Raw genomic sequence first — 24,260 nt, forward strand, 5'->3', positions numbered from 1 at the left:
CTGGATGTTCCTCAGAGGGTTAACTGAGGTATCATGCGACCCAGCTGTTCACTCTCAGGTACATATCCAAACGCACGAAAAGCAAGTCTGCAGGAAGACTTGTGCATGAATATTTATAGCAGCATTATTCACAACAGCCAAAAAGTGGAAATAACATAAATGCCCATCAACTGATGAATGGATAAACAAAATGTGGCAAAATCAAACAATATATTTTGGTCATAAGAAGGAATGATATACTGACACACACAACATGCATGAACATTGAAAACCCTGCTCAGTGACAGAAGCTAGTCATAAAAGGCCACATATAAAAGGCATGATTCCATTTATGTGAAATGTCCAGGGAAGAGATTTGCAAAGACAGATTTGATGGTTGCCTTCTCTCCTGCACCCCACAATCCCTCAACCTGCTGCCTAGAATATGGATGTGATGGCTGGTTCCCAGCAGCCACACTGAAACACAAGGATGAGTTACACCTTGGAGACAGCATAGAAGAGAACTGGCATGATCCTTGGTCTCTTATAATTTCAGGGAACTGCCACACTAGTCTGCTGATTTGGATTTTCTATTATATACAGTAAATTCTGACACAACGAGCATGTGAATGAGGGCAGAGAAGCAAGGCGGAGGGAAGGGAAGGGAGCTTGCTAGGGAAGCTGGCAGCATCCCTGTCAGACTTACCTGCCACTTAGCCACGGCCTGGCCCCCACCGTGGAGGGCTTTGTGGGACTGAGTGTGGACCCTCATCATCTAGCTCCAGGACTGAGGACCCCTAGCACAGGACAGGGTGCAGGTCCAACCATCTCAGCAGAGCAGCACTGGAGGGGCAATGGGGTAGGTTAGGAAGGCACGTTCATGGGGGCAGAGTGGGGCCTTTTGTGTGGTTTTCGGCTTAGGAGTGAGTTCTCCGTTATCAGGACTCATTGCCAATTACAGATGTCACTGCGTCTGACCCAACATCCAAAATGAATGGGGACAGGATGCTCTGGCAGGGACACAGGACCTGCCAAGGCCAGAACTCTGTGGACCGGAACTGAGAAGCACCAAGACTGCGGTCTCAGCGGCATGCAGCACGGCAGCTACTAGCAGAGACTCCAGAAGTGGGTGTCCTGGTTTGGGGCCAGCCCCTGATGTCTGCCTCCATGTGAGTTTACTCAGCCTTGTGTCCTGTCTCTGCTCTGAGACTAATAACAGTGTGCTTCCCACGGTGGTGCCAAGAGGCTGAAGTATGCCACACGAGGTTCTTCAGAGCCACTGGATATGCTAGCAGATTTACTGCCACCACCCTCCAGCAAAATTCACAGGCCCCAGGGACCCCATCTTGAAATCTGGGTCTTCAGCCAGTGACTCTTCTCCCTTCTGCTCTGCTACGAGACATGTCACCTCAGCGTTTCCTGAGGTGCGCCCACACTGACACGTGGCTATTTTGTCTGGATGCCAAGATGTGTCCCCCTTGAGTGCGGGGACCAGGTCTATTATTTACCTAGTGAGCACTCAAGTATTTTGCCAAGCATGTTATTCAGAACGATTTTATTCTTAAGCACTGTATATACATTTATAGGTGCGTGTGATGTATTTCATGTACATGGATTGGGTAGCTGTTAGAGGACCACAAACACCAACTGGGAACTCATTTTCTACACGAGTAAAGTATGGAGAACAACACATCAGTTAGGAGACCAAGACCATACACAGACAGAGATGGATGCAGGTTTTCATCATTAGGAACAACCCTCCCCCCTCCCACCTAGGGTGTCACAACAGGGTAGAAAACTAGTCAAGGGCACAGCTTCCAGGTGCTGGTTTCAGACTATGAGGGGTAGGAGGGAAGAGCGACAAACGGGAACCTTGGAAGCTGGCTGGCTACAGCCCTGCCATGAGCCCCACACCGCAGTGGCCATAGTGACGTCCTGATCACTGGGCAGTGATGAGCCGCTCCTGCTGACTTCTCCCGGCGATCAGTTCCCTTGCCTCACGAAGACATCAGAAAGATCCCGGGTTCCTTCCAGCTTTAGATTCTGAAGGAGGATCAAACACACATGGACCCGCCACACCAAGAATGCAAGAATCACAAAACAAATTCTACTTGTGGTAGTGAGGCAGTGATGGCAAAGAAAGAGGTCTGTCTCATGGTTATAAGTAAAATTATGCCACAGCAAACACAGTTTACACAATAGAGCTGGTTTCAAACACCTGCCAGTTGCAGGGAAAAAGCAGAAGGTGAGCCCTCTGCTCTGGTCCCTGCACCATCTCTCTGTGTGCAAGGCCCAGGGCTAAGCTGTCCGCTCTGAAGAAACAAAGGGGAGATGAGTAGAAAGGCTGCCAGGGGCCAAGCATGTTTCCTCACCTGTCCAGCCACTCTCGTCTCTGAGCAGGCTTCTGCCCACCCTCCCGCCCCGTGAATTCTCCACCAGTCAGTCGCAGGCAACTGTCCCCTTAGGACTGAGCCACTGTCAGAGCCCGTCCTGCCTAATTCACACATCACCCCTTACATGGCACTAGGGGGAGGTGTAATGTACTACATCCGGAACCATCCTTTCTTGTGCCCACTCCTGGACTGCTGGTGATGAAAAGCCCAGACCACACCTCCCAAGTGTGACCTCTGCAGCTCGGGATCCGGAAGTTGCTTAGGTATGGCTGACCAGTCACATGGAGCTGGCACTCAGGGCCACAGAGGCAGGGGGCCGAGCACCCATTGGTGCATGCCAAACCCGTCACATAGCATATGAAGGGATTCATGACCTGGGAGGCTCGTGACCTAGGGGGAAGGAAGGAACAGGAGAAGGAGGCCAGAGAAGGGTCGTGTTCTGGTGGTGAGTGGGAGACTCTTCTCACATCTAATGTGTCCTGCGAGTCACACTGATGGCCTTTTTCTAAGTTACGTCTCGGTGCCTGGACAGTCCTCTGGGTTGAAGTACTACATAAGTCACTGTATGTAAAGTCCCTATGAGGTCACCCATGAAAGACTAAACAAAAAGCTTAAACAGGAAGAGGACACTGCCATGCTTACCAGAGTCACCTACCTTTTCATTGGCTAAATGCAGGAGACAGGCAAAGGCCAGGGGCGCAGATAGGTTCTGAGCCATGAGCGGGGGCAGGCTGTGAAACAAAGGGCAGTATTTAGCTGGGTGACTGCAGCACTAAGGACAAAGGCTCTTTCACTAACATGAGCACACATGTCCAATGAGAAACAAAGAAGTATTTTAGATGCATTTTATAAGCAGGCTTTTCCAGTTTCTTATCTGGAAATAAAATATCTCCTATTCCATTCCAACCACTGGCACAGAAAAAAAATCGCCTTTTAAAGTTGGTCTATGTTAACTCATCCATCAATGCAGTGAAGACACAGAAGACCTGCTAGGTGTGTGACAACAGCAGGTCATGTGCAGCAGGCCCATCACTCCAATGGCTCGGGTGGAAGTGCCCTCAGCCGTGCTCGGAGACACCAGCCCTGAGTCTGCTGGCACGCACCTCTTCTGCAGGTCCCTTGTGAGTCCACTGAGCATCTTCTTGTCAGTCACCTCCACTGGGTCCCCTTCCTTTCCAGTCTTGCTGTGGTTTGCCTAACAAAAGAAGGACATTCACAGACATCTTGGGGTCAGTTCGATTTTGAGGGAGCAACATAAATTCACAAAGTTGTACCTCTAAAAAGAAAAGTCCACATCTGAATGAAACCAAAACAGTTTCTTAGATACATTTTCAAGAAAAAGGGTCCATGAAGGAACCAGTGCCTCTGCCCTGGACCATGACACCAACATTTACTGAGGTTTGGTAAACATAGTGTCCATAGCCAAGCGCGATCCTGGTAAAGGAAAAACTGCAAAATAAGAAAAAAGACAAAACAATAACAAAAGGTATGATCACTTCTAGCTTCAACTGGACCATACAGCCAGAGTAGCACAGAATCCATATCTAAAAGCAGATTGGAGCTTTCCACTTAACACACACACAAACACACCCCACCCACCCACCCCATGGGGCTGCCTCCTTGCTAGAAGGCAAGGAGCTATGAAAGAATATAGCTTCTGCCTTAAAATAACTCAGAAGGTACATGATGGGGTGGGGAGAAGGAACAGGACAGAGCTGGGTGACAGCATAGGTAAAACATTGACCATTACGGGAAGCAGACATTCACTATACTATTCTATTTTTTATTTTTAAGTATGTTTGAACATTTTCATAATAAAAGTTTTTTTTTTTTTTAAATAAACCTTTAATTAACCGGAATCCCTGGAGGACAGGGTATCATAAGTCATTTAAATTCAAAAGTTAAGCAGAAACCCCTTTTAAAGGCACATTTTTCTTACATTTGTACCCCATTCCACTTTAGTTGCTAAAATCTTATAATACAACTGAAGTATTATGAGATATCTGAGACTACACAGCGCGGGGTCCTCAATCAGACCAAGAATTCTCACTTTTCAGCCAGCAGGAAAAGGCACAGAGTACGGGCTGAGCCTGGAAGCTCAGAACACTGCGCGAGAAAAGAGGCCTGGAGCGGGCAGGTTCTCGTGAGCGGAACATGTTCACAAGGTTTCACCTCACTCTGAAGAACAGATAAGATGACAGCAGAGTACTTGTTTTTTTTAACTTTGCTACTTAGAATACATTTCCCAAATTAGAATTATTAGATCAAAAGGCCTGAACACTATGTGGCACCTGAAGTGTCAGAATTTGCTGTACAAAAGGGCCAATTATCAACTTAAATGGCACCAGCCGTGAATCTGTCCCCCCGTCTTTCCTCGCCTCTGCAGAGAAACACTGCTGAGCTGCGACTTGGAAGCAGCACAAATGTCCTCTCATGGTGTTCTCACCAGCAGCAAGGTAAAGTGTGTCCCACGTTAACCCTCTACCACCTGGTGTGTGACCTGCTGTCACACCCTCAGTTCACCTCTTTCAGGTGTGATGGCTCCCATTTCTGAGTGCCGCCTTCTGCGTTAGCTCTGGGTCTTGGATCTGTGAGCACTGGTGGCTCCCTTCCCCTCCCCCACGTGGAGCACCTAGAGGACAAGTGGAGCCTGTCACCTCTGTATCAGCTTGTGTGGAGAATTCTGTCAGCAGGTGCCACATGCTCTGCTTCAGCTTCTTCATGTCCATCTTTTTGGCAGTCTTGGCATAGTGAATTTCCATTTTATTTACCTGAAATAGGTGACGGAGGAAAACTAAGCAGAAGAAACATTTACCATCAACACACTGTAAAATGAGTCTGGTGTTCAAGTAAAGAAAGAACTGAGTTCAAATCACGGAATTAAAGAGCTCTTTTTGGACACACTAGAGTCCCTTGTTCTGATTTCTTCTTGGTCAAGTGCTATCTACACCAAGGCTACTCTGGAACTTCAGGGCAAGAGTGAGAAGCGAGTCAAATACGTATGAGGGCCTGTCACTGCCATGAGGCAGACAGATGTTTAATGAGGACAATTTAATACGAACCGAATTTGGCCGGGATTTCCAGAGCCTGCCAGCCTCACCCAATCGGCAGAAACCTGCCCTCTGCTTGCGGCCCCCTTCACATAATTTGTGTGGCCAGGTTATCACACCTTTCAGAGACATGGCTTTTCCACATGAACCTAATGAGCATCAATCAGTTCATCCCCTAGAGCACTATTTAAGAATCAGCCACTGAGAGAGCAAATGGTTAAAATTGAGAAGAAAAACTCAAGCTCAGACAAGGTGACTCTCATCCATAGGGCAAATGACAGTGAGCTTGAGAGAACACTACGGAATGGAATTCTCGCTCCATCTTTACCTTCTGAGGCTCAGCTACCAGGTTTGACTCCCCATAACTGGTGATGTCCGACCCTTGGACATCAGGTGTGTCATCGTCCTCTTGTGTAGTCTTGGGTGGATGGCAAGGATAAGCTGAGAGGTCAGAGGTCCCAACGGCTCCCACAAATAAGTCACCCGACTCTTCATCGTCACTGTCAGCATCCTGGGCATGGAAACAACTCTTCAACTTTGGCAGAAGCTGTGGCAGGGCTTAGAGAGGTCCCAGAAACAGACTCATACTTTGAGTCAGCCCAGGATGGACTTCGAGGTGCCTCTAGCTTTCCTCCTGTCACACATAAACCCTATGAGGGAGGCATCTGTTAACTAAGCCTCTAGAATGAGAGTTAAAAGGAATGCGGTCTTCATAGTTGCCAGTGTCCCCTTGACCTCTAATGAGTTTAGGACTTCATTTTCTGGCATCAGGGGTCCTGCTGGGAACCAGGGGGAGAGTTGTTCCTAGCCGAGCCCAGCAGGAGAGGTCAGCTCTCTGGGGTGGGGCCCAGGGCCAGTTCCTTAGCCAGCTCTCCTGGTGACCCCTAGGCACGCTGAGTTTGAGAAACACTGGTCAAGAGGTCAGTCTGGAGTTTCACTAAAATATAAAAACCCAACTCTCCTCCAAGTAAGACAATAACGTGAATAAACTCTCCTTCTGATTCTCTTCCCTGTTCCCATGTGCAGGGACCCAGACGTGGCCTAGTGTTCTTCCCTTTTTGTTACCACCACTGGGTCTCAGTGGTGGACACACAGGAGGGACAAACATTATCCAGTCAAACCAGGATCTAAAGTCGGGAGTAGCTTGTGCAAGTCCATGTGACAACCGACAATAGAGCTATACCCTGGTCCCAAGGCCGCCCCCACCCACCATGAACTTTTTCCTCCAAGACCCACTATCTCCTCATGCTAATGTGTTTTGTCTCCTTGACCAAGATAGCAGCTCCTAAGAGCAAGAAGTGTTCTTTCCCTTTGAACTCCAGAAGAACCGAAACAAGTGCTCTGCGCGGTCTGACAATGCTCCACACGCTGGCTGGGTTGCTGCAGTGTGGCCACTCGTCCAGCTCACAGGGCCAACAGCACGGCAGGCCATGCACCCAACCCACCTGACTAGAGCCTCCTGCAGCCTTCCTCCACCCGGGGTCGGGGGAGGGAGGCAGGAAAGATGTTTGGAGGGGAGGACAGGCCTGCCCCTCACCTGTAACCCTGGGCAGAAGTTGCAGGTGTCATTGGCGTTGTCGTAGTCATAGTCTCCGATGTCTTCATAATGCTCGGTCTCCGCACTCCGGGCCGTCATTAGTAACTGAAAAGAAGGCAAGAACTACAGAAACCATCTTCTAGAAAAGCAGCCACTTAATGAGGTGGGGCCATCACCTCCATGCCTCTGCACAGCCCCTAGACTCCGAGTCGTGGGGGCCCCAGGGCACCACACAGCCCAGCAGCCCTTGCCACACAGTCCCTTTCTAGTGTGAGCCTGGGTAGCAGGGCGCGGGCCTCCATCCGTCCCGTTAGTCAGAGCAGCTGGTGTGCAGTTAGGTCTGCACACAATTTTACTTGAAAAAGGTTTTCACTCAAATTGAAATTGCCCACAGCTATCTGAAAAGCAACCAACTTGCTGCAGCTTAAAGGACTGGCAGAAGACTCACTCCATCCCCGCTGTGTCTGTGGGCAGCCACTGCTCCCTACAGAGCCACAGAGAAACATCGAGCTCTCCATCCCACCATTACAACCAGGGACCCTTGTCCCACCTCCCAGACCCCATCGGCTTCTCCTTCGGGAGAGCCTGCTGAGCAGACTTTTAAATACACACAGGCCCTTACATCAGTGACTTTAACTAGCGGGTGCCTTTGGGGTTAAGAAATAGGGTTACAGGTATGTAGAGTGTACAGAAAAACACTGAATATTTTAGTGCAACCATATACCCCAGAGCAGCCTCCACCGTGTCTGGAATGCAAATCCAAAGGCCACGGTAAACAACAGGCATCTGCTGAACTAAGAAATGCCCATCTTCTCCTGCTGCGCCTTGGAGGGCACAGCGGCTGCACCCCTCCTCGGGACATGCTCCACTTGTTTCAAGTCTACAAGAAATGTTTCAGAAGGGGTGAGCGAGCCCCCGTGGGCAGGTTGGCTGCCATCGGGGTCCCCATTAAGACGTGAACTGGAAGCCTGGTTGATCTGCAATCTGTTACCCAGGAGAGCGCTAAGTGTCCAGTGTTCGTGGACCGGCATCGGACACGGTTTCCTAGCATAGCTCTGAGAGACGGTGGTGATCCGGGTGCCTGTGCCGCTGCTCTGCTACCCACAAGGACCGGCTCCTGTGCCTACGCAGGACAGCTCGATGCGGGCCAACTCCCTGCAGCTCGGCCCTGCTCGGCGGCCTTGGGGCTATTGTCCAGCTAGAGAGATGGCCAGGGCACCTGAGCGACAGTACCCAGCCACAGTAACCACTGCAGCTGTGTTATCTCTTTCTGTCTGTTTTTTCATGTTGAGGTATAATTGACATATAATAGTGTATTAGTTCTCTCTGCATTTTTAATAGTTGACCCTTGAACAACACAGTACAGGTCCACTTACATGCAAATTTTATCAACAATCACTGTAAATGTCTTTTCTCTAGCTTACTTTACAGTAAGAATACAATGTGTAACACACATAACATACAAAATACATGTGAATCCACTGTTCATGTATCGGTAAGGCTTCTGGTCCACAGCAGGCTGTTAGTAGCTATGTTTTGGGGTGATGGAAAGTTGTAAGTGGATTTTCGACTGTGTGGAGGGGTGGGTGCCCCTGGCTCTGCCTTGTTCGAGGGTCTGTTAAGCAAGCAGTACTGACGAGAAAGAAAACTACATCAGGGCTGGTTTACAAACACGGACTGTGAGATACCAGTGGATTTAGGAACTGGGTATACATTCTCATACCTCGTGGACGAACAGGCAAAACAAGGAGGGAATGATGGACTGTACACCTGATGCCAGACTAAAACAACCAGGAATCAATGAGCAGAGGGTTCTGATCACATGGAACAAGCATGAACCACTGCTGGGTTACCCTGGCGACAGGGACCGCAGGTGGTGCAGTCAGGTGCACGGCACCTCCATTTCCCCATGTGTCACAGTGGGCTCCTGTCTACACCTTGCCCATGAGGGAGACCAGGCGGGCTGGGGAAGCATAGGCTAGTGAATCCCAACTTCAATGAGAAATTGAGACTATCGAGAAACAACTAACATCGTGCACAAACTTCAACAGAAGTTTTTATGCGTGTCCCTAGCACTGCAGCATGGAAGCCTGTGTCCCGCATCCAACCTGCTGAGGTCTCCGAAGCATGAGTGTGCGCCTGTCCTGTGAGCTTCTCCCTCCAGCTCTGCCTCACCCCTACCTCCTGGTAACTCCCCTGGGCCCACACAGTCTTCCTGGCTCTCATCTTTTCCTCAAGACACAGCCTGATTGGCACACTGCCAGCCACTTGGTACCTGATGCTCTAAACAGGCTCGACAACAACAGTGGCCTCGAGGAACAAGGCACAGCACTTACCCTGGTGCCTGGTTTGAGGTGTAGCCTGACGAGATCATTAGCCTCATAGTGGAAGTCTGCGGGGAGAGTGGTGGCTCTGCAGGTCTGGTTCTCCAGAGTGGACTTGGTCAGAACCGTGGGAGCCTAGTAATAAAAAACAAACGGGTTTTTAGGCATCTTTAATAAAAATAGTCAACACCTATTCCTTTTGGAAGGAGCTCGGAAAGGCTATGGGCATCACTGGTCCACCATCAGAGTTCCCAGTTCTGTGTAAAACAGCGACTCTGCTACATATTATTCATATTCTAAACTTGATTCAACCACTGAATTTGGGACTATTTCTTGATTCCTGTACAAACTGAGGGGCAATAAAGCCATCTGTTTACCCTAAGAGTTAAAGTTATAATAAATTTTTTAAAATCACATCTAAAAAGAGAAGTGTGAAGAGTAATTTAAGAAAGGACAAACAGCAATAGATACAGCACAAACCTTTGCTTTTCTAAAATACACATCAAAGTCAATGTCGTCATCAAAGTCAATTTCGAACTCTTTCTTTGTGCTCTTCTTTCTGTTCTCTGACTTCAAGGCAGTCTCTTCTGCAGAAAGAGACACTGATGGCACACTATTCACCCCTGGGGCTGGTACTCCCTCATCCCACCAGACACGCTGATGGCCTCACCAACCGCAGTGTGAAAGCACTAGGAAAGGCTGATCATACACCTGATCTGCATCTTTAACTTATAATTTTGTTTTTGCTAACAAAACACAATAAAGTATATATACTAGTTAATCCCTTCTTTTCAAAGAGGAAATGCTGGCATAATCCTTCGAAGTCCCACCTCTGGCTGCCTCATGCAGGAACTGGCGAGGGCCGAGTCTGTGGGTCATTCCCACCTCTGGCCATCGTTGGAGGTCACCTGGATACCAAGGGGTGGGACCAAGTCAAGAGTACAGTTCCCTGGGCTCTTCCCACTCAGAGGCCTCTCTCTTAACGGAATCTACATGCCAGGCCAGCTGACCAGCCAGCCAGTGGGCTGGCTTATCTGTGTGCTGCTGCAGCTGACCAGGAGGTGCAACAAGACAGCGACTGGCACCTCCCTTCCTCGGCTGACCTGCTGTCTGCTGGTCACCGCCACCTCTCTACCGAGGCCCCCTGGGGATACGTACGCTTGTGTCGGGGTCTAAAGCGCCAGTGCTCCGGCCCGGCCCACATTGACATGGTGCGGGGGCTGAAATAGGAATATTCTCCTGGCTTCATGGACAGAAGGGGGCACATGGTCCTGATGTCCCCATCGCCGAGGGGGATTGCCTCTTCCCTGTAACACACATGCAGTCGTGTTTACACGTGTAGTCATGTCCATGTCGATATGTATGGCCCACACATGCACTCGTGCCAAGTAGCACGCAATACAGTTGGAGTTCCACCCACCGCCCATCATTCCATGGACGAGCACTGTGAAGAGCAAGTCCAGTGCAAATACCTCATCAACAAGCTTTGCTTCTCTTAATTTTACAAAAATATGGTCATATCTACACAAGTATTTTGGATGTTTCAAAGTGCTTTGTAAATGCGAGTTTACCCCCTTGAGAGACACAAAGGCAGAGGCAGGAAGAAGCTAAGTTTTATGGAGACTACACACGAGTGGAGCACCAGGGCTGGGAGCTGGCACATCCCCTGCTCCCCAGCCTCAGGCTCTTCCCCCACAGGCTCCTGCCACATGCTGGCACTCACACCCTCTCCTCACCACCCTCCATAGAGGGCTCCCGGAACTCTGTGGTAGCGCCTACTGAAAGTGGAGACGTCAATCTAATTGATGTCCCCAAATGCTGCAGTCTCATAACCGGTTAAGCTACCCAGCTCATTCTTTGCCAAATGTGATGCGTCTTACTCTCCCGTCCAACATGGCAGCTTGGGTTTGTTTCCACCCTTTCTGCAAACTACTAGTACGCCTGAGGCAGCTTTCTCCTGACAGCCTAACCGTCACTTAATCTCTCTGGGCCTATTTTCACATCTATAAAATGGGGCAAACAGGATCTAATCATAAGATTGTTGTGCAGATGAAGGCTACGTTATGTAAATTATGTGAAATGACACAAGAAAGGTACCCAGCACAGCGTCTGGCACAATGTCAGTAATTATCAAGGTGTTGCTATTGTCATCTAGTCCAACCCTTCATCTCATGGATGAGAAAACAAAGAGCCACCTGCTCCGCCTTGCATGACTTCCATGGCAAGGCCAGGTCCGCTTCAGTTCAAACAGTGAGCTCCGGGACAGGCCAGCACTGCGCCAAGGGTAGGGGGCTTCAGGGTGGACAAAGCCCTAGGCTAAAATGTAAGCCTCCCAATGCACTCATCGCCAGGATGGAGTCTAAGGTTTTGTGCTGTCTGGAGCTGGGGCGAGAAATGAAGACACTTGTCCAAAATCTGTTCGAAATAAGCATCTATGGTCCTAACAAAATAATAAAATGGAAGTGACCGTGCTGCCATCAGGTCCCCAGATGTTACTGCATCACTTAGGAGGAGTGACAGTTCTTCTGACAGTTGAAAATGTCCCCCAAGCTGCCTGCCGTATCTCAATTCTCAGAAGGTGCCAAAGGGCCTAGGTGGTAACTTTGCCCTCAGGTGCCAACGTTCGGCCCTGGACCTGTACTCCGATTTGAAGGCATATTATCAATCAAATCATTTTCCACACAGACAAACTGAGCTCAAGAAGGCAGTCTCTTACCCTGGAGACAGTAAATCCATGCTCTAGAAGGGATTCTTGCCTCAGCGGGAAACTATACTGGACTTCTAAGATTTTCCCCACACTCGACCAGCTCAGCCACCCACAGTCCCAGGCTTGCAAAGCTGCTCTTACAGGCACAGGTGTTACCAGGGGCCTGTTCTACACCCAGGCCCACTCAAGACCTTTAGGGGCCCTCAGCACTACAGAATTGTGGGACCTGCCTCCAAATCATATTCAAAATTTAAACAATAGCTATCCATTAAGTACACATATTAGTAATGGCCGCCAGAGCTCCAATTTTCTTGGATGCTTTCAAAAATGATAAAAATTATAAATGACTGCAGACCAGTTCTACCAGCTCCAGATACTCAATGTCGTATCTCCAGCTCCAGATACTCAATGTCGTCTGCTTATTGAGTTTTCCCTGCTTTGCTTGGTCCCAGCCTGCTTGCCTGGGAACCCAACACTGCTCAGCCCCGCTCTGACCCTTCAGGCAGGGCGCGTTTATTCTGTAAGCAACACATCAGCCTGTTTCTGTCTATAATGCTATGTAGCACTTTAGCCAGGAGCCGGACCACGTGCAGTGTGTGGAAAGGGAGCACACTGCATGACACTGCTAGAGCCATCATTGCAAATGCCACCACCAAAGCAGCTACTTTCCCAGCACTTTATCCACTTGAGCTCTGTCCTTACAAACTCTTGCAATGTCAGTTTTATAAACAATAAGTGGATGAGCCAACATTGAAAGGCAGGTGTGATTCCACCATGAGTTGCATGATGGCTCCACCTGTGTGGACAACGTGCACAGCAGCACAGGCAATCAGAGATGAAATGAGACTGTCCCAGCAGGAAATCTGGGGAGACTACCACAGGAAATTCTCCGGGGCCCAGAGAGCCTTACTGGCAGCTTTGCCCGTGGCAGGGCTCCCTCCAGCTCCTGAACTCTGCATGATCCCCGGAGGCAGTGTAGCCGGGTTCATCACTGGCATCAAAGTCGTCCAGGGGTCCATCAGGGGAATCCCTGCCATCACTGTCCTCTACCGGGATGTTGATGTCAAATACCTGATCGTTCTTCTTGAACTTGTCTACCAGGGCTGACACAGACTGAAGGGACAAAGAGAGGTTTCTTGTCATTTCCGTGACCACCCCGGTCACAGTTAGATGTGCCTTCTCACCCCTAAATTCCAATTTCCAGCCTCCTCCCCCTCCCCGGAGCCAACGTTCTCATGATAGAAAAACACTGGGGTCGTTTATATTCTGTGCACAGGGTGGAGCTGCACTGTTAGGCACATTTTGTAAAACATGAGACGGGAATCTACATCCATTAACCACATGTTTAGAGAAAACAGTTGTCCATGGAGACCATTTATTTTGGAAGCTATAGTAAGTAGGCTAAAGGGACCATGCTAAAAATAAACAAAGGAAAGCTTGACACGTGACAATTTCTCAGGAAACTCTGTGCCAAGGGACTCAATCTCAGAGCAGGAAATTCCTCGAGCTTGACAGCAGCCCAGAGGCCAGCGACCACCAGGATGACCAAGCTCAAGAGTGAATCTGGTCGGTGTGTGCGCCCAGGCTTGTCAGGCCACTTCACCCATGGGAGCACCAGGCTGGCTCCTGACATTATCAAGCTGTTCACCGGTCCTGCTGGCACTCGCCCCATTCCTACCCTTTCCCCGCTCCTGCCCCAGGTTTTGGTCTCTACAAAAGAGCCAAAGCAAATATTTTCTGTAGTCGTGGCTGAATCAAAATGATGCCACAGTATTGGTTCCCACTGGAGCCTAGGCATCCACAGGCCCACCGCACCTCATCATGTGCCTCACTGTCCCACGTGGCAAGCTGGAACCCAGCCAGGGAAGGGCAGATCTGGCGTTCCTCGGCGCACTGCTGCAGGAGCACTGTGAGGCAGGAGAGCAGTGCGGTTAGGGGCAGTCGTGCACAGCGGCACCAGAGGCACAGCCACCTCTGGTCCTACACGTGGGCAGATGCACAGGCACCCCAGCACTGGATGTGGGCTCTGTGCCAGCACTCCAGCAATCAGTGCAATGCTAGAGCAGGGCCTGAAGTACAGACATGCAACTCTGAAACACACTGTGTGCCGAATGCCGCGGCTGGGAAACCCAGAGCCCAACGTGTGGGGCTGCTCATCTCAGGCCTCAAGGGACCTGACAGGTACCACCTAGCAGCACTAGAGGCCCAGCTGAGCACACTGGCCTAGCAAACGAGTTGTCAGTCTGAAATTGTCTGACTTAGCGAACCTGAGAGAAGGCTAAAGAGGAGCAGGTGCTGTGCCCTCTGCCAGCCTTGGAGGCGGGGGTCGGGCTCACGCAACACAGAGCAATGACTATACTCAGGCAGTGCTCTCGCGTCCTCGTGCCTGGCACCCCCTACCTGTGCCTGTCACAGCAGCCTCAGATGAGCCCCTCACTGGGGGCATGGAAGGCAGGCTGGGAGGGGGATAAAGTCCTTGCCCAGGGGTCTGCAAACAGTTCCTCAATGCCCGCTTCTCCGCAGGCCCCAGACTGGTAACAAATTAGAATGAGGCCTTTCTGGCTTGATGAGCCTCTCACAGGCCCTTTCCCAAGTCCAAACTCTGACTGTGGGGTCAGCCCACAGCTCCAGAATGTGACTGACGATGGGCTGCTAAAAGGGCATCTGAGGGATGGGCACGTACACCAGGTGCAGGGGGCGCTGGTGACTACGGTGTCACCCGTGCTCACCAGCCAGGAAGCCAGTCTTTCCCGAAAGGACGCCCAGTTTGGCACTCCAGGGGAAACTTCCAGGCAATTTACGTAAAAAGCACAAAAGCACGATGGGCTTTCTACACTCCACAGTTATGAGAAACATCTCTGACGGCTGACATGCTCTGGTGAAGGGTGCCGTGTGGACTCACCTTTTAAATCTGTCATTTCTACGCAGCCCAGGTCCGGCATCTCGGGAGGCCCCCCACTGGAGAGGGCCTGGGCGTCAGAAGGGAAAAGCAGCTCACTCCTGTAGTCGTGGCAGTGGAGGGTGGAAAGAAAGACCCCTGCTGTGCTGCCCTCATCAAATGAGGCTGCCATCTTCTGAAACATGGGATCGATCTGAGCACAAACACGGAACCCAAGGTTACGGTATGGAGCCACGGAAACGAACTCCACTCACTGGGCCTGCTCCTCACGGCTGCACACAGCGGACTGAAACATCTCTGCACTTGCTCTCACTGACCAGGTGAAAGCCCATCCCAGCAGATGCCAGTTCAAAAGAGGCTGCACGTGATCAGAAGAGACATACACCGCTCAAGTACACAGCCCATGGTCACGAGCTTATAACGCATCCACCTGCTTGCTGAAACCTAGATAGTGATCTTCCACTGGTCAGTCCATAAGTTACCATTATTAAAAAGCCATCTCTATAGGAATGCTATCAGAACAAATTCTGCTGACTGAAAAAGCCTGGGTGATGGATCTGTCCACAAGATTTTATTATTACTCTGACCAAAAACAGTCAAAGATTTGAAAGAACACGACCAAGAGATCCGGGTAAAGGATAAGCAGAGTCTGCCAAGCTAGTCAGCCCCAGCCTGAGAGGGAGTAGAGCTTCCCTCCAACCTGCTTTCTCCTTATAACAATAGGAAAGGCCAGTGTAAGACTTAGCACCAGTAAGAAAGTGTTTGGTAAACAGAATTTCCAACCATATTGTTGAGTCCAACTTTTCACTATAGAACCAGAAGAAACAAAAGCAAGAATGATAGCGAAATAAATATTCAGATTATGAGAGAAGGAGGAAAAACAAGGAGAACTGGAGAAGGGTGGGTGGGAAGGATTTCATGGCTCTCCTTCAGATGCGTCCAGTACGTCACCATGGGTGACGCACTTGGCCATCATTGACTCACTAATGCAAAACCCGTGTGTGTGGTAGCGGGGAGAGGGCAGTGCAACATGCCTTTACAGCTTGACAGAGTGAGACCCACAGCCTTCTCCTGGCCACAGCTAAGAACAGGATCTGGACTTCCACCTCCAAATCTGGTGCCACCCACGGTCAGTGCAGACACACAGATGAAAACAGACACATGCTGTACCCAGAGTGCCTGCCACCCCTTCCCCCTCCCACCCCTCCACATGGTCCTCTGCCAACATAGGCTAGAACTGCCAGACAGCCCAGGGAAGCACTGCCTCATTACTTAGAGTGAGCCAGGCCTGTCCACTCAGCCTCTCCACAGCCATCTGCATGAGACCGCTGGGACTCAGCGCATTACTGCCCTTTAGTTTATTTATGAGGTACACATGAAGGACCCAAGACACCAGGAGTGTATGTCCTCATGCTGACACCCCGTCTCTGCTTCCTCCCAACAGTTGATCTTTCCCCCAGAGCCTCTACATAGTAATTAGCAAAACTCTCTCCAGCTCCCACTTCTTTCCTGACGGTTCCTGTCACCTCCTTGCTCTTACTCATCCATTCTCAATAGGGCCATAACACGCTCAGGGGCTGAATACTGGTTCTTGAAGGAGAGTGAACGAAATCTTAGGAAGTATAGTAATTTGTGGTTCTCCAAGCCTCAACCCTGACAAAATCTTATTCCTTAATAATTAATTTCAAGGAAGAGGGGTAGGAACAGAATATCTAAAAAGGCTTTGAAGGACAGGTGGCAATGACGGAGGCTGCGGGCACTGTTCTAAGGAGACAAGGTGGCCGCCCAAGGACATCACCTCCCCTGCAGTCCTCTCTAGCGAGGCTGTTTCCTTCCCATACCCTCAAACCATGGCCTGCAGGCAGGATCGGCGATTTCCCCCGCTCCTCGTGGCAGCTCCCAGACTATTTTTCCCAATTCTTAAAACCCTCAGCTGTGAACACTGTCGTACTTCACCACCATCTGCCTATCTGTGTTGCTACCGCCCCCTTCTCAGATGTTGATATTAGCTCTGGGCTCCTTACTCTCCTCTAACTTCGCTGCTGTTGCAGGTTTTGAATCTCAACATCGATATGTTGATCCGTTCTCAATAGCCTCTCCCTCAATGGTCTTGAGCTTCATCCCAAGACCCCAGACTCAGAGACCGAGTATGACACTACCCCTCCTCTGCTGTTCACTCTCTCCCTATTCTCTGCATCGCATCATTGCAGTGACTGCAACCTCTCCATACGCTCAATCTTAAGTGCCTCCGACAATCCCCTCCTTTCCAGCATGCAGCCCAGTGTCTCTGACATCAACAAGTCTGCCCCCTCCAGGCCTGATGCCTGCTGATTGTGACTTCACACTGTCCTTCACTCCCCGCTCTGGACTCAGCTTCCTTAAGCAGTGACTGATCGCTCCCAGGCACATGATCTTAACTCTAGTCCCTCTTCGTAGCTGCGTCACATTCAGCAAGCCAAACATACCTTCATCATTAGACTCAACTTCCTGCCTGCTCCGCACTTCACCCCCAGTTAATTATGGTGCAGAAAGACAGGAAGTCATGCTGACCCCACGCACATGCACTCGATCCCGCCCCCTGCCGTCCGTGGCCTCCTCTTCTCTTGTGCTCCAGGACAGAACTCTGGCATCTTTTCTTCATCACCAATAATTCCTTCCCCGCTAGGTTGTTGCCATTGACAAATCTGCTGTTAATTCTCCCATTTAAAACAAAAACAAAACCAGAAACACCTCTAGACCTCACTTTCCCTTCCATTTGCTATCTCATTACTGTTCCAATTCACAAAACTCTTCAAAATGACAGCCTATACTCAGTCTATTTGTTTCCTCCCATTTGTTATGAAAACTTTCAAGCCTACAAACTGTTGGAATAGTAACCTGACCCTCCATGTAGCTTTCACCTAGGATCTCCAGTTGGTAGCATTTTGCATATGTGCTTCCTCCCACCACCCCAACCAGAACTTTCTTGAAAATAGATCATGACACTTTACCCCGCTTCCAATTAGTAAGCTACTGCCCCTCTGCTCCAAACCCGCCTTCCATTCTCTCTTGGATGCCATGTCTGGGGCCACATTTTGGCTTTGCGGGCAGCTCGCTGTTGGGCTCCATCACTGGGGCACAAGAGGGAGGCTGCAGGGCTGAGAGAAGGGACTGGTCCTTCGGCAGCTGTCCTCTTCCTGTGTCACCCAGCACTGCTTCTTCACCCCGGGTTTGGCAGGGCCTATCTGCAGCAGTAGCTCAATTCAATCTGCACTTTTCCTCACATGCACAGAACCAGCCTCACTGTGTGCCCCTCTGAGACAGAGCACCAACTGGCACACCCTCCTCAGGTCTGGGTGCCGGGCCCACAAGCCCGTCCTCTGCACTTGGGGATGCCAGCACAGCCAAGCAGTACCCTTTCCTTGGAGGTCTGAGTTTCTGCCCCTCAGGGCTCCCTCAAGTTCACCAGTGGCCCAGATTGCCACGGCTGTTGTGGCTGATCACTCCCTCCTCCGAGACGCTCACTGGGATGCCATGCTCCTGGTTTTCCTCCTGCCGACGGGGTGTGCATCTTCGCATCCCCGGGCTTGGTTCTTTTCCCACATACTCTTTCCCTTGGTGGTCAAGTCCAGCCTCGTGACCTTACTTACCATTTACAAATGTTGTGTAGGTAGAAGAAAGAAGTAATCTAGTCCACTGCTGGAGGGAGTGTAAACTGGTACAACTCTTTTTCAGGGCAGTGGAAATTCCGTTTCAGAATCCTCATAGATACGCTCCCAGAAGAGTGCAAAATAATATGTATAAGAATGTTCTTGGAAATACTGATTTTTAACAACAAAATTAAAAAAAAAAAATTGTGACAACACCTGTTAGTTTCAAATTCACTGTGCTAGTTATAAATGAGGCCCTAGTAGCATTCCTCTAAGCAGATGTCCTTAGGACTGGCCAGGTGGTTGGCTGCCTAGAGCAAGGACTCCGGAGCCAGACCACTCAGCTTCACATCCTGGCCTACTGACCAGTCATCTTGGCCAAGGCTTAACAGCCGTGCACCTTGATCACCTCTTCATAAAATGTAACAAGGATGTTGTGAGGGTTAAGTGAATTGACACGGGCCACAGGCTTAAGGTAGCACAGGGAGCCTAGCAAGTACACGATGTCAGTTATGCCACTGCTGCTGCATGTACTAGGAAAGTAAATAAATGGTGTAATCGATCAGATTTCTTGGTAACTTGCCATCCTTCTCCTACTTAGTCATTCTGAAACGCTGAGGGAGAGCAGGGACTTGCCCCCTTCGGTCTTCTTTGCAAGGCTAGAGGACGACACTGCAGAGACCAGCTGAATATTTTACTCCCTAGAGGCCTAACCAAGCACAAACTGGCAAGACATGCTCAGCCCAAACCCTAAATGAGTCAGAGACCACACTGAGCACAGCTCCTCACCTCACTTTTCCGGTCTGCCTCGGAGATGTTGAGGTTGTTTATATTCTGCTCGATGGTTTTGTGTGAGTGCTTCTTCTTTGGCTTTGGAGCCTTTTTGGTTGTTCCTGGTTCAGTCACACTTTTGTCTATAGAAGGAATAAGACCGTGAGGACTGCGCTGGAGTATGCAACTGAACTTGCTGATTCAAGTTCCTCAATACTCTCAAGTGATTGTGACTTAAATATGTACCATTCTCTCCAGCAACAGGCCCATCTGAGCTGCAGCTGATGGAGAAACCAAACTACTTGATTAAGCATTTGGCTTCTAACCGAAGTCAATTTCCAAAGATCCCCAAAATGTAGTGTTTGAGTATCTTATCATAGACACTGCTGAAAATGTCTATGTCTTCACCAGAATGAGATAATTCTTTCTTGTGACTTCATTCAGTGTACTACTCAAAGAATAACCAATTGGCTATGCCCTTTAAAAAGCCCTCACCTTCATTGGATCCCCACTTGTGTACCTGTGCCATGGCTCTCTGCCTCTTCCGGAGATGGCACATCTTTTCCCAGTCCCCCGAGGACTCTGTACACGTCGGCGTGGACAGCATCCACCCGCACAGCATAGATCTTGGTGCTGGCATCCAGAGTGCCTGCAGCCACCTGGTCAGACAAGCAGAGCTATACTCATGGGGATGCATAAAAAAGAACTGCTGAGCAGGCAAAACACAGAAACACAAAACACAGAAAATACTTACTTGCCTTCAAGAAAAAAATGGCATAGTTCCCTAAGACTGACAAGAAATAGAAGGGACAACAGAAAGATAGCTTGTGCCCATTTTGTCAGTTTAAGAAGGAGGGTAAAATGGCTAATAAAATGTCCTACACACAGAAGACGCTGAAGCATCTGTAGAATTCCGTGTCTGTGCTGTGCTGCCTGTCACTCAGCCGCTCAGGGTCAGGAGGGAGTAGGCGCCTATCTCACCTTAAAGTTGGTCAGTTCAGTGTCCTTCTGTCTAAGAATCTCCGACATGAAATCAATCAAGTGCAAGCCAAAAGCATTCTTGGTAGTGATTTTCTAGAAAGAGAAAATTGCAGAAAGGTTTGTTATTTATAGCCCAGGCTCATGTAAATGATGCTACCCTGATAGAGGAAGCTCAGTTTTTAAACAGGGATAGCCCTCATCTCACCATGGGTATTTCTTCCCATAAACACAGGGGGACACAGCTAAATTCATACATGTCCCTCCTCATTCTCAAGGTCTAGAGAGTGACAGCACACAATCCCTGGGTGCTGACTATGTACAGGCCCCGTCCTAAGCACCACATACGGAGGGACTCTGTCAGCCTCAGAACAACTTGATGAGGCAGGCACTATTCTTACTCTCGTTTTACAGAAGACTCTGCAGTAGAGTGGCTGGGTGATTCGCCATACAGCTTGTAAGTGGCAGAGACAAGATTCCAGCTCAAGCTAGCTTTAAAACTTACAATTAGCTCTACACTCTACTATCTGTCCTCTCCAGGACTCACACTGGGAACCCCGAAGCCATGTTGACACACTGGCAGATGATCTGTCAAGAGGCACACCAAAGGTCTATAAAAAACAGTAAAGCTACACTGAAAATGCTAGCCTTAGGAAGAGTTGTTGAAGGATACGCGCAGTTATCGTCCATCACACAGGCTAGATTTCCTTTGCCGAATTCACACTGAGAAGCCAGCTGATACTCACATTCTCAGTGGACAGTTTGATGCAGGTGGAGTAATGTTCTGTAATCTGTGTGTTTGTAAACTTAGGAATTGTAGCTGAAAAGTCCCCATTCCTAAATGAAAACAAAAACCAAAAATTCTGGCAAGGATCCATGAAACTGTAACTTTCCAAAATCAAGCCCCAGAATCCATGAGGTAGTGTGGCAATGCCAGACTCCATGGCTCCCTCCCAGACCCCATGCTAGGGGCACACTCACCGGCTGGAGGGGGAGGCCAGCAGGCGGGGTGAGTCTGTGCTGAGCTGCAGGTCGAAGGCCCGAGAGCGCCTGCGCTGCAGACGTTCCCGCTCATCGTCATTCTGAGGGAGGTCTTCAAGAACTGGGGTGCCAGGTGTGTTGAAGGGGGCCTTCCGGGGCGGGGGCATGGAGAACACCCTTTTTGACGGCGAGGAGGCACTGTGCGGGTGTCCACGGGTCTCTGAAGAAGAGTTACTCATTGTGATAGAACAAAACACTTGCTCAAGAACTGTCAACAGGATGTTTCCCAGATCTAAAGGGGGCTTGGGCCACCATGTGGAGAAGTTCACTACGTGTTTCCCACCATGATCGCAGCCAACTCTAATGGTCTATGGCTAGAAACTATACAGTGTGGGCTTCTTGGAGACTACTGGGTTTCTGGTGCTCCCTTGCCCATCCAGGACAAATGTCCACTGTCATTAACCTAAAGCACCATTGGAATATAAAGGTGGGTGACAGAAAGTTGCTGCCTCCGATGAGCTCACAAACTACAGAACAACAAACACACAGACCCAGGCTCCTGGGCAAGACAGAGAAAAGATCAGGGTGAGGTGTGGGCTGTCAAGTCAGGCAGGCTAGGTTCTAATTCCAGCCGCGTGCAGAGCAGAAACAACACAGGTGTGTAAAATCAGCAGAATGTGCCAAAGAATCACTCACGGATTACTTGTTAACTGCAAAGAGAAAAACGGTTTTTGCAACGAAATATCTAGCAGTTATAGTGAGTATAAGCTGTTTATTAACTGTCTTGGCCTTTCAATGTCTCCATGTGTTTGAACATTTTCATGGTGAGCAGTTAGAAAATAGATGGCGTGCTAGATGGAGATAAAATGCAGCCTGGAAGGGGGACAGGAAGGCTGGGGAGTGCAGGTGGTGGCCGGTGGAAACATGGTGGTCAGGAGAGGCTTCAGGAAGGGGGCTTCAGAATCAAGATCGCAGCTACTCGGGGGAAGCTCACGGAAGCAGAGGGAACAGCAAGCACAGAGGCAGGGATGCACCTGGGGTGTCAGAGAGGACTCGTGGCTGAAGTGGAGTGAGAGGGCTGGGGCAGGCTCTCCAGGGCCTGGTAGAGCAGGGACTCCAACGAGTCAGGATCAGGGAAAGACAGTTGGCTGGGGCACAGAGCCTCACTAACTCACCACTGCAGAGACTGGCTTTCGGGTGGAGTGAGAAGGGAAGTGATTGGACAGTGGTGAGAAGAGGAATAAAGTGACCTAACTTATGCTTTTAGAAGATCCCAATGGCTATTGTAATGAAAACAGACAAGGGGAGAAGTAACGAGCAGGAAGACCCACTGAGAGGCAGCTACCGACAGCCAGAGATGCTGCAACCCTCATCTCCCGGTGTAATCAGTGGTTCTTATCAAGGGAGGCAGGAGGGTCAGGACCAGAGAAGGAGACGTGGGGACAGAAGAGGCTGGAGTGATGGGAGGGAGGGATCACAAGTAGGTGGCTCTGGGAGCTGAAAAGACAAAGAAACAGATTCCAGGAAGCCTCCAGGACTAACGCCGCCCTGCTGACACCTTGATTTTAGACTTGACTCCAGAACCATGAGAGAACACACTGGTGTAATTTTAAAACACCTCTTCATCCATCCTCCTTTTCACCACGTCCAATCAATTCCCCCTTCACTCCACATAAAGGACATGATGGTGGCTCAGACCAGAGAGGTGACAATGGAGGTGGTAAGAAGTGGCCAGACACTGGATGTAGTTTCCTGATCTCCTGAGAGATTACATGTGAGCATGAGAGAAAACAGAAGAGTCAAGGATGACTCCAAAGTTACCCAGAACAACCGAGGAACAGAGTGGCCATGACCTGAGAGGGACATTGCGGGTGGGGAGGGAGCGAGGCCGGCTGTCTGGATACGCTGGGCTTTGGAAGCTGAGTCATCATCCCGCTGTGGTACATGGCAGATATGTCGGCCTAGAGTTTGGGGAAAGTCCTAGGCTGGACACATAAGTTTGGATGCCATGAGCATATAGAGGGTATTCAAAGCCATAAGAATAGATGAGAACTGCAAATAAATGAGCACAGATAGTGAAGTGCAGAAGGCTGAGTCCTAGAATACTTCAAAAGTTTAAAGGAAAGAATTAGGAACCAGCAACAAGATGGGGAATGTGCAGCTAGCCAAGTAGGGAGGAAACCTACAAGTCCGGTGAGAAACATTTCAAGGAGGAAGGAGTATGACTATCAAATGCAGCTGACAGGTCAAATCAGATCAAGGCTCAGAACTGACCACTGGACTTAGCCACCTAAGAGTGACGGAGGATTTTGACAGTAGCAGTTTTTCTAGATTAGCAGGGAGAAGACGAGAAGTCAAACGAACTGAGATTCCATAGAAGATGGGAGAAGAGAAACTGGACACAGCAAGCAAAGAAAAAGGAATCATCTGTAAATGGAAGGAGAGAGATGAGGGGAGGCAGTTGACAGGGAAATAAGGTTAAGAAAGTAATTTTAAGATAGAAAAGACCCCAGCTTGGTAGAATGAATGAAGCAAAGAGATTGTATTAGTTTCCTATTGATGCTGCAACAAATTATCACAAATTTGGTGGTTTAAAACAACATAAGCGTATTCTCTTCCAGTTATGGAGTCAAGTCTAAAATCAAGCTGTCAGCAGGGTTGCAACCGTCCTGGAGGCTTTCAGGAAGAATATGTTTCTTTGCCTTTTCAGCTTACAGAAGCAGCCTACTTTCCTTGGCTGTGGTCCCTCCCCACCATCATTCCAGCCTCTTTTTTTTTTTTATCCTCAAGTTTCTTTCTCTGGCCCTGACCCTCCTGCCTAAGAACCATTGTGATAACACTGGGCCCATCTAGATAATTCAGAATAATCTCCCCATCTCAAATCCATAATCACATCCATAAAGTCCCTTTTACCATGTAAGATAACACTCACAGGTTCCAGACATCTTTTTTTGGGGGGGCGGGGGGAGGCGGGGAGGCATTATTCACAGAGATTCTGCAGAAGAAAGGATA

The 24,260-nt window shown here is 49.5% G+C and overlaps 1 protein-coding gene across 1 annotated transcript; it reads right to left on the reverse strand.

Moving 5' to 3' along the window:
- Window positions 1-1,517: 1,517 nt before the first annotated feature.
- Window positions 1,518-21,491, reverse strand: NCAPH (non-SMC condensin I complex subunit H). Its single transcript, XM_039872555.1, has 17 exons — window positions 21,249-21,491; window positions 21,014-21,104; window positions 20,271-20,363; window positions 19,810-19,948; window positions 19,308-19,432; window positions 14,893-15,082; window positions 13,806-13,897; window positions 12,901-13,103; window positions 10,442-10,590; window positions 9,764-9,870; window positions 9,296-9,418; window positions 6,960-7,064; window positions 5,751-5,933; window positions 5,030-5,143; window positions 3,476-3,567; window positions 3,028-3,103; window positions 1,518-2,022 (listed from the first exon to the last, which is right to left on the reverse strand). The coding sequence occupies exons 1-17, from the start codon at window positions 21,485-21,487 to the stop codon at window positions 1,963-1,965; spliced, it is 2,181 nt and encodes a 726-aa protein (XP_039728489.1). The 5' UTR covers window positions 21,488-21,491; the 3' UTR covers window positions 1,518-1,962.
- Between the last annotated feature and the right edge of the window lie 2,769 nt (window positions 21,492-24,260).

The sequence above is a fragment of the Pteropus medius genome, unplaced genomic scaffold, assembly GCF_902729225.1.
Source record: "Pteropus medius unplaced genomic scaffold, Ma_sr-lr_union100, whole genome shotgun sequence".
In the NCBI taxonomy this organism is placed as follows: Eukaryota; Metazoa; Chordata; class Mammalia; order Chiroptera; family Pteropodidae; genus Pteropus; species Pteropus medius.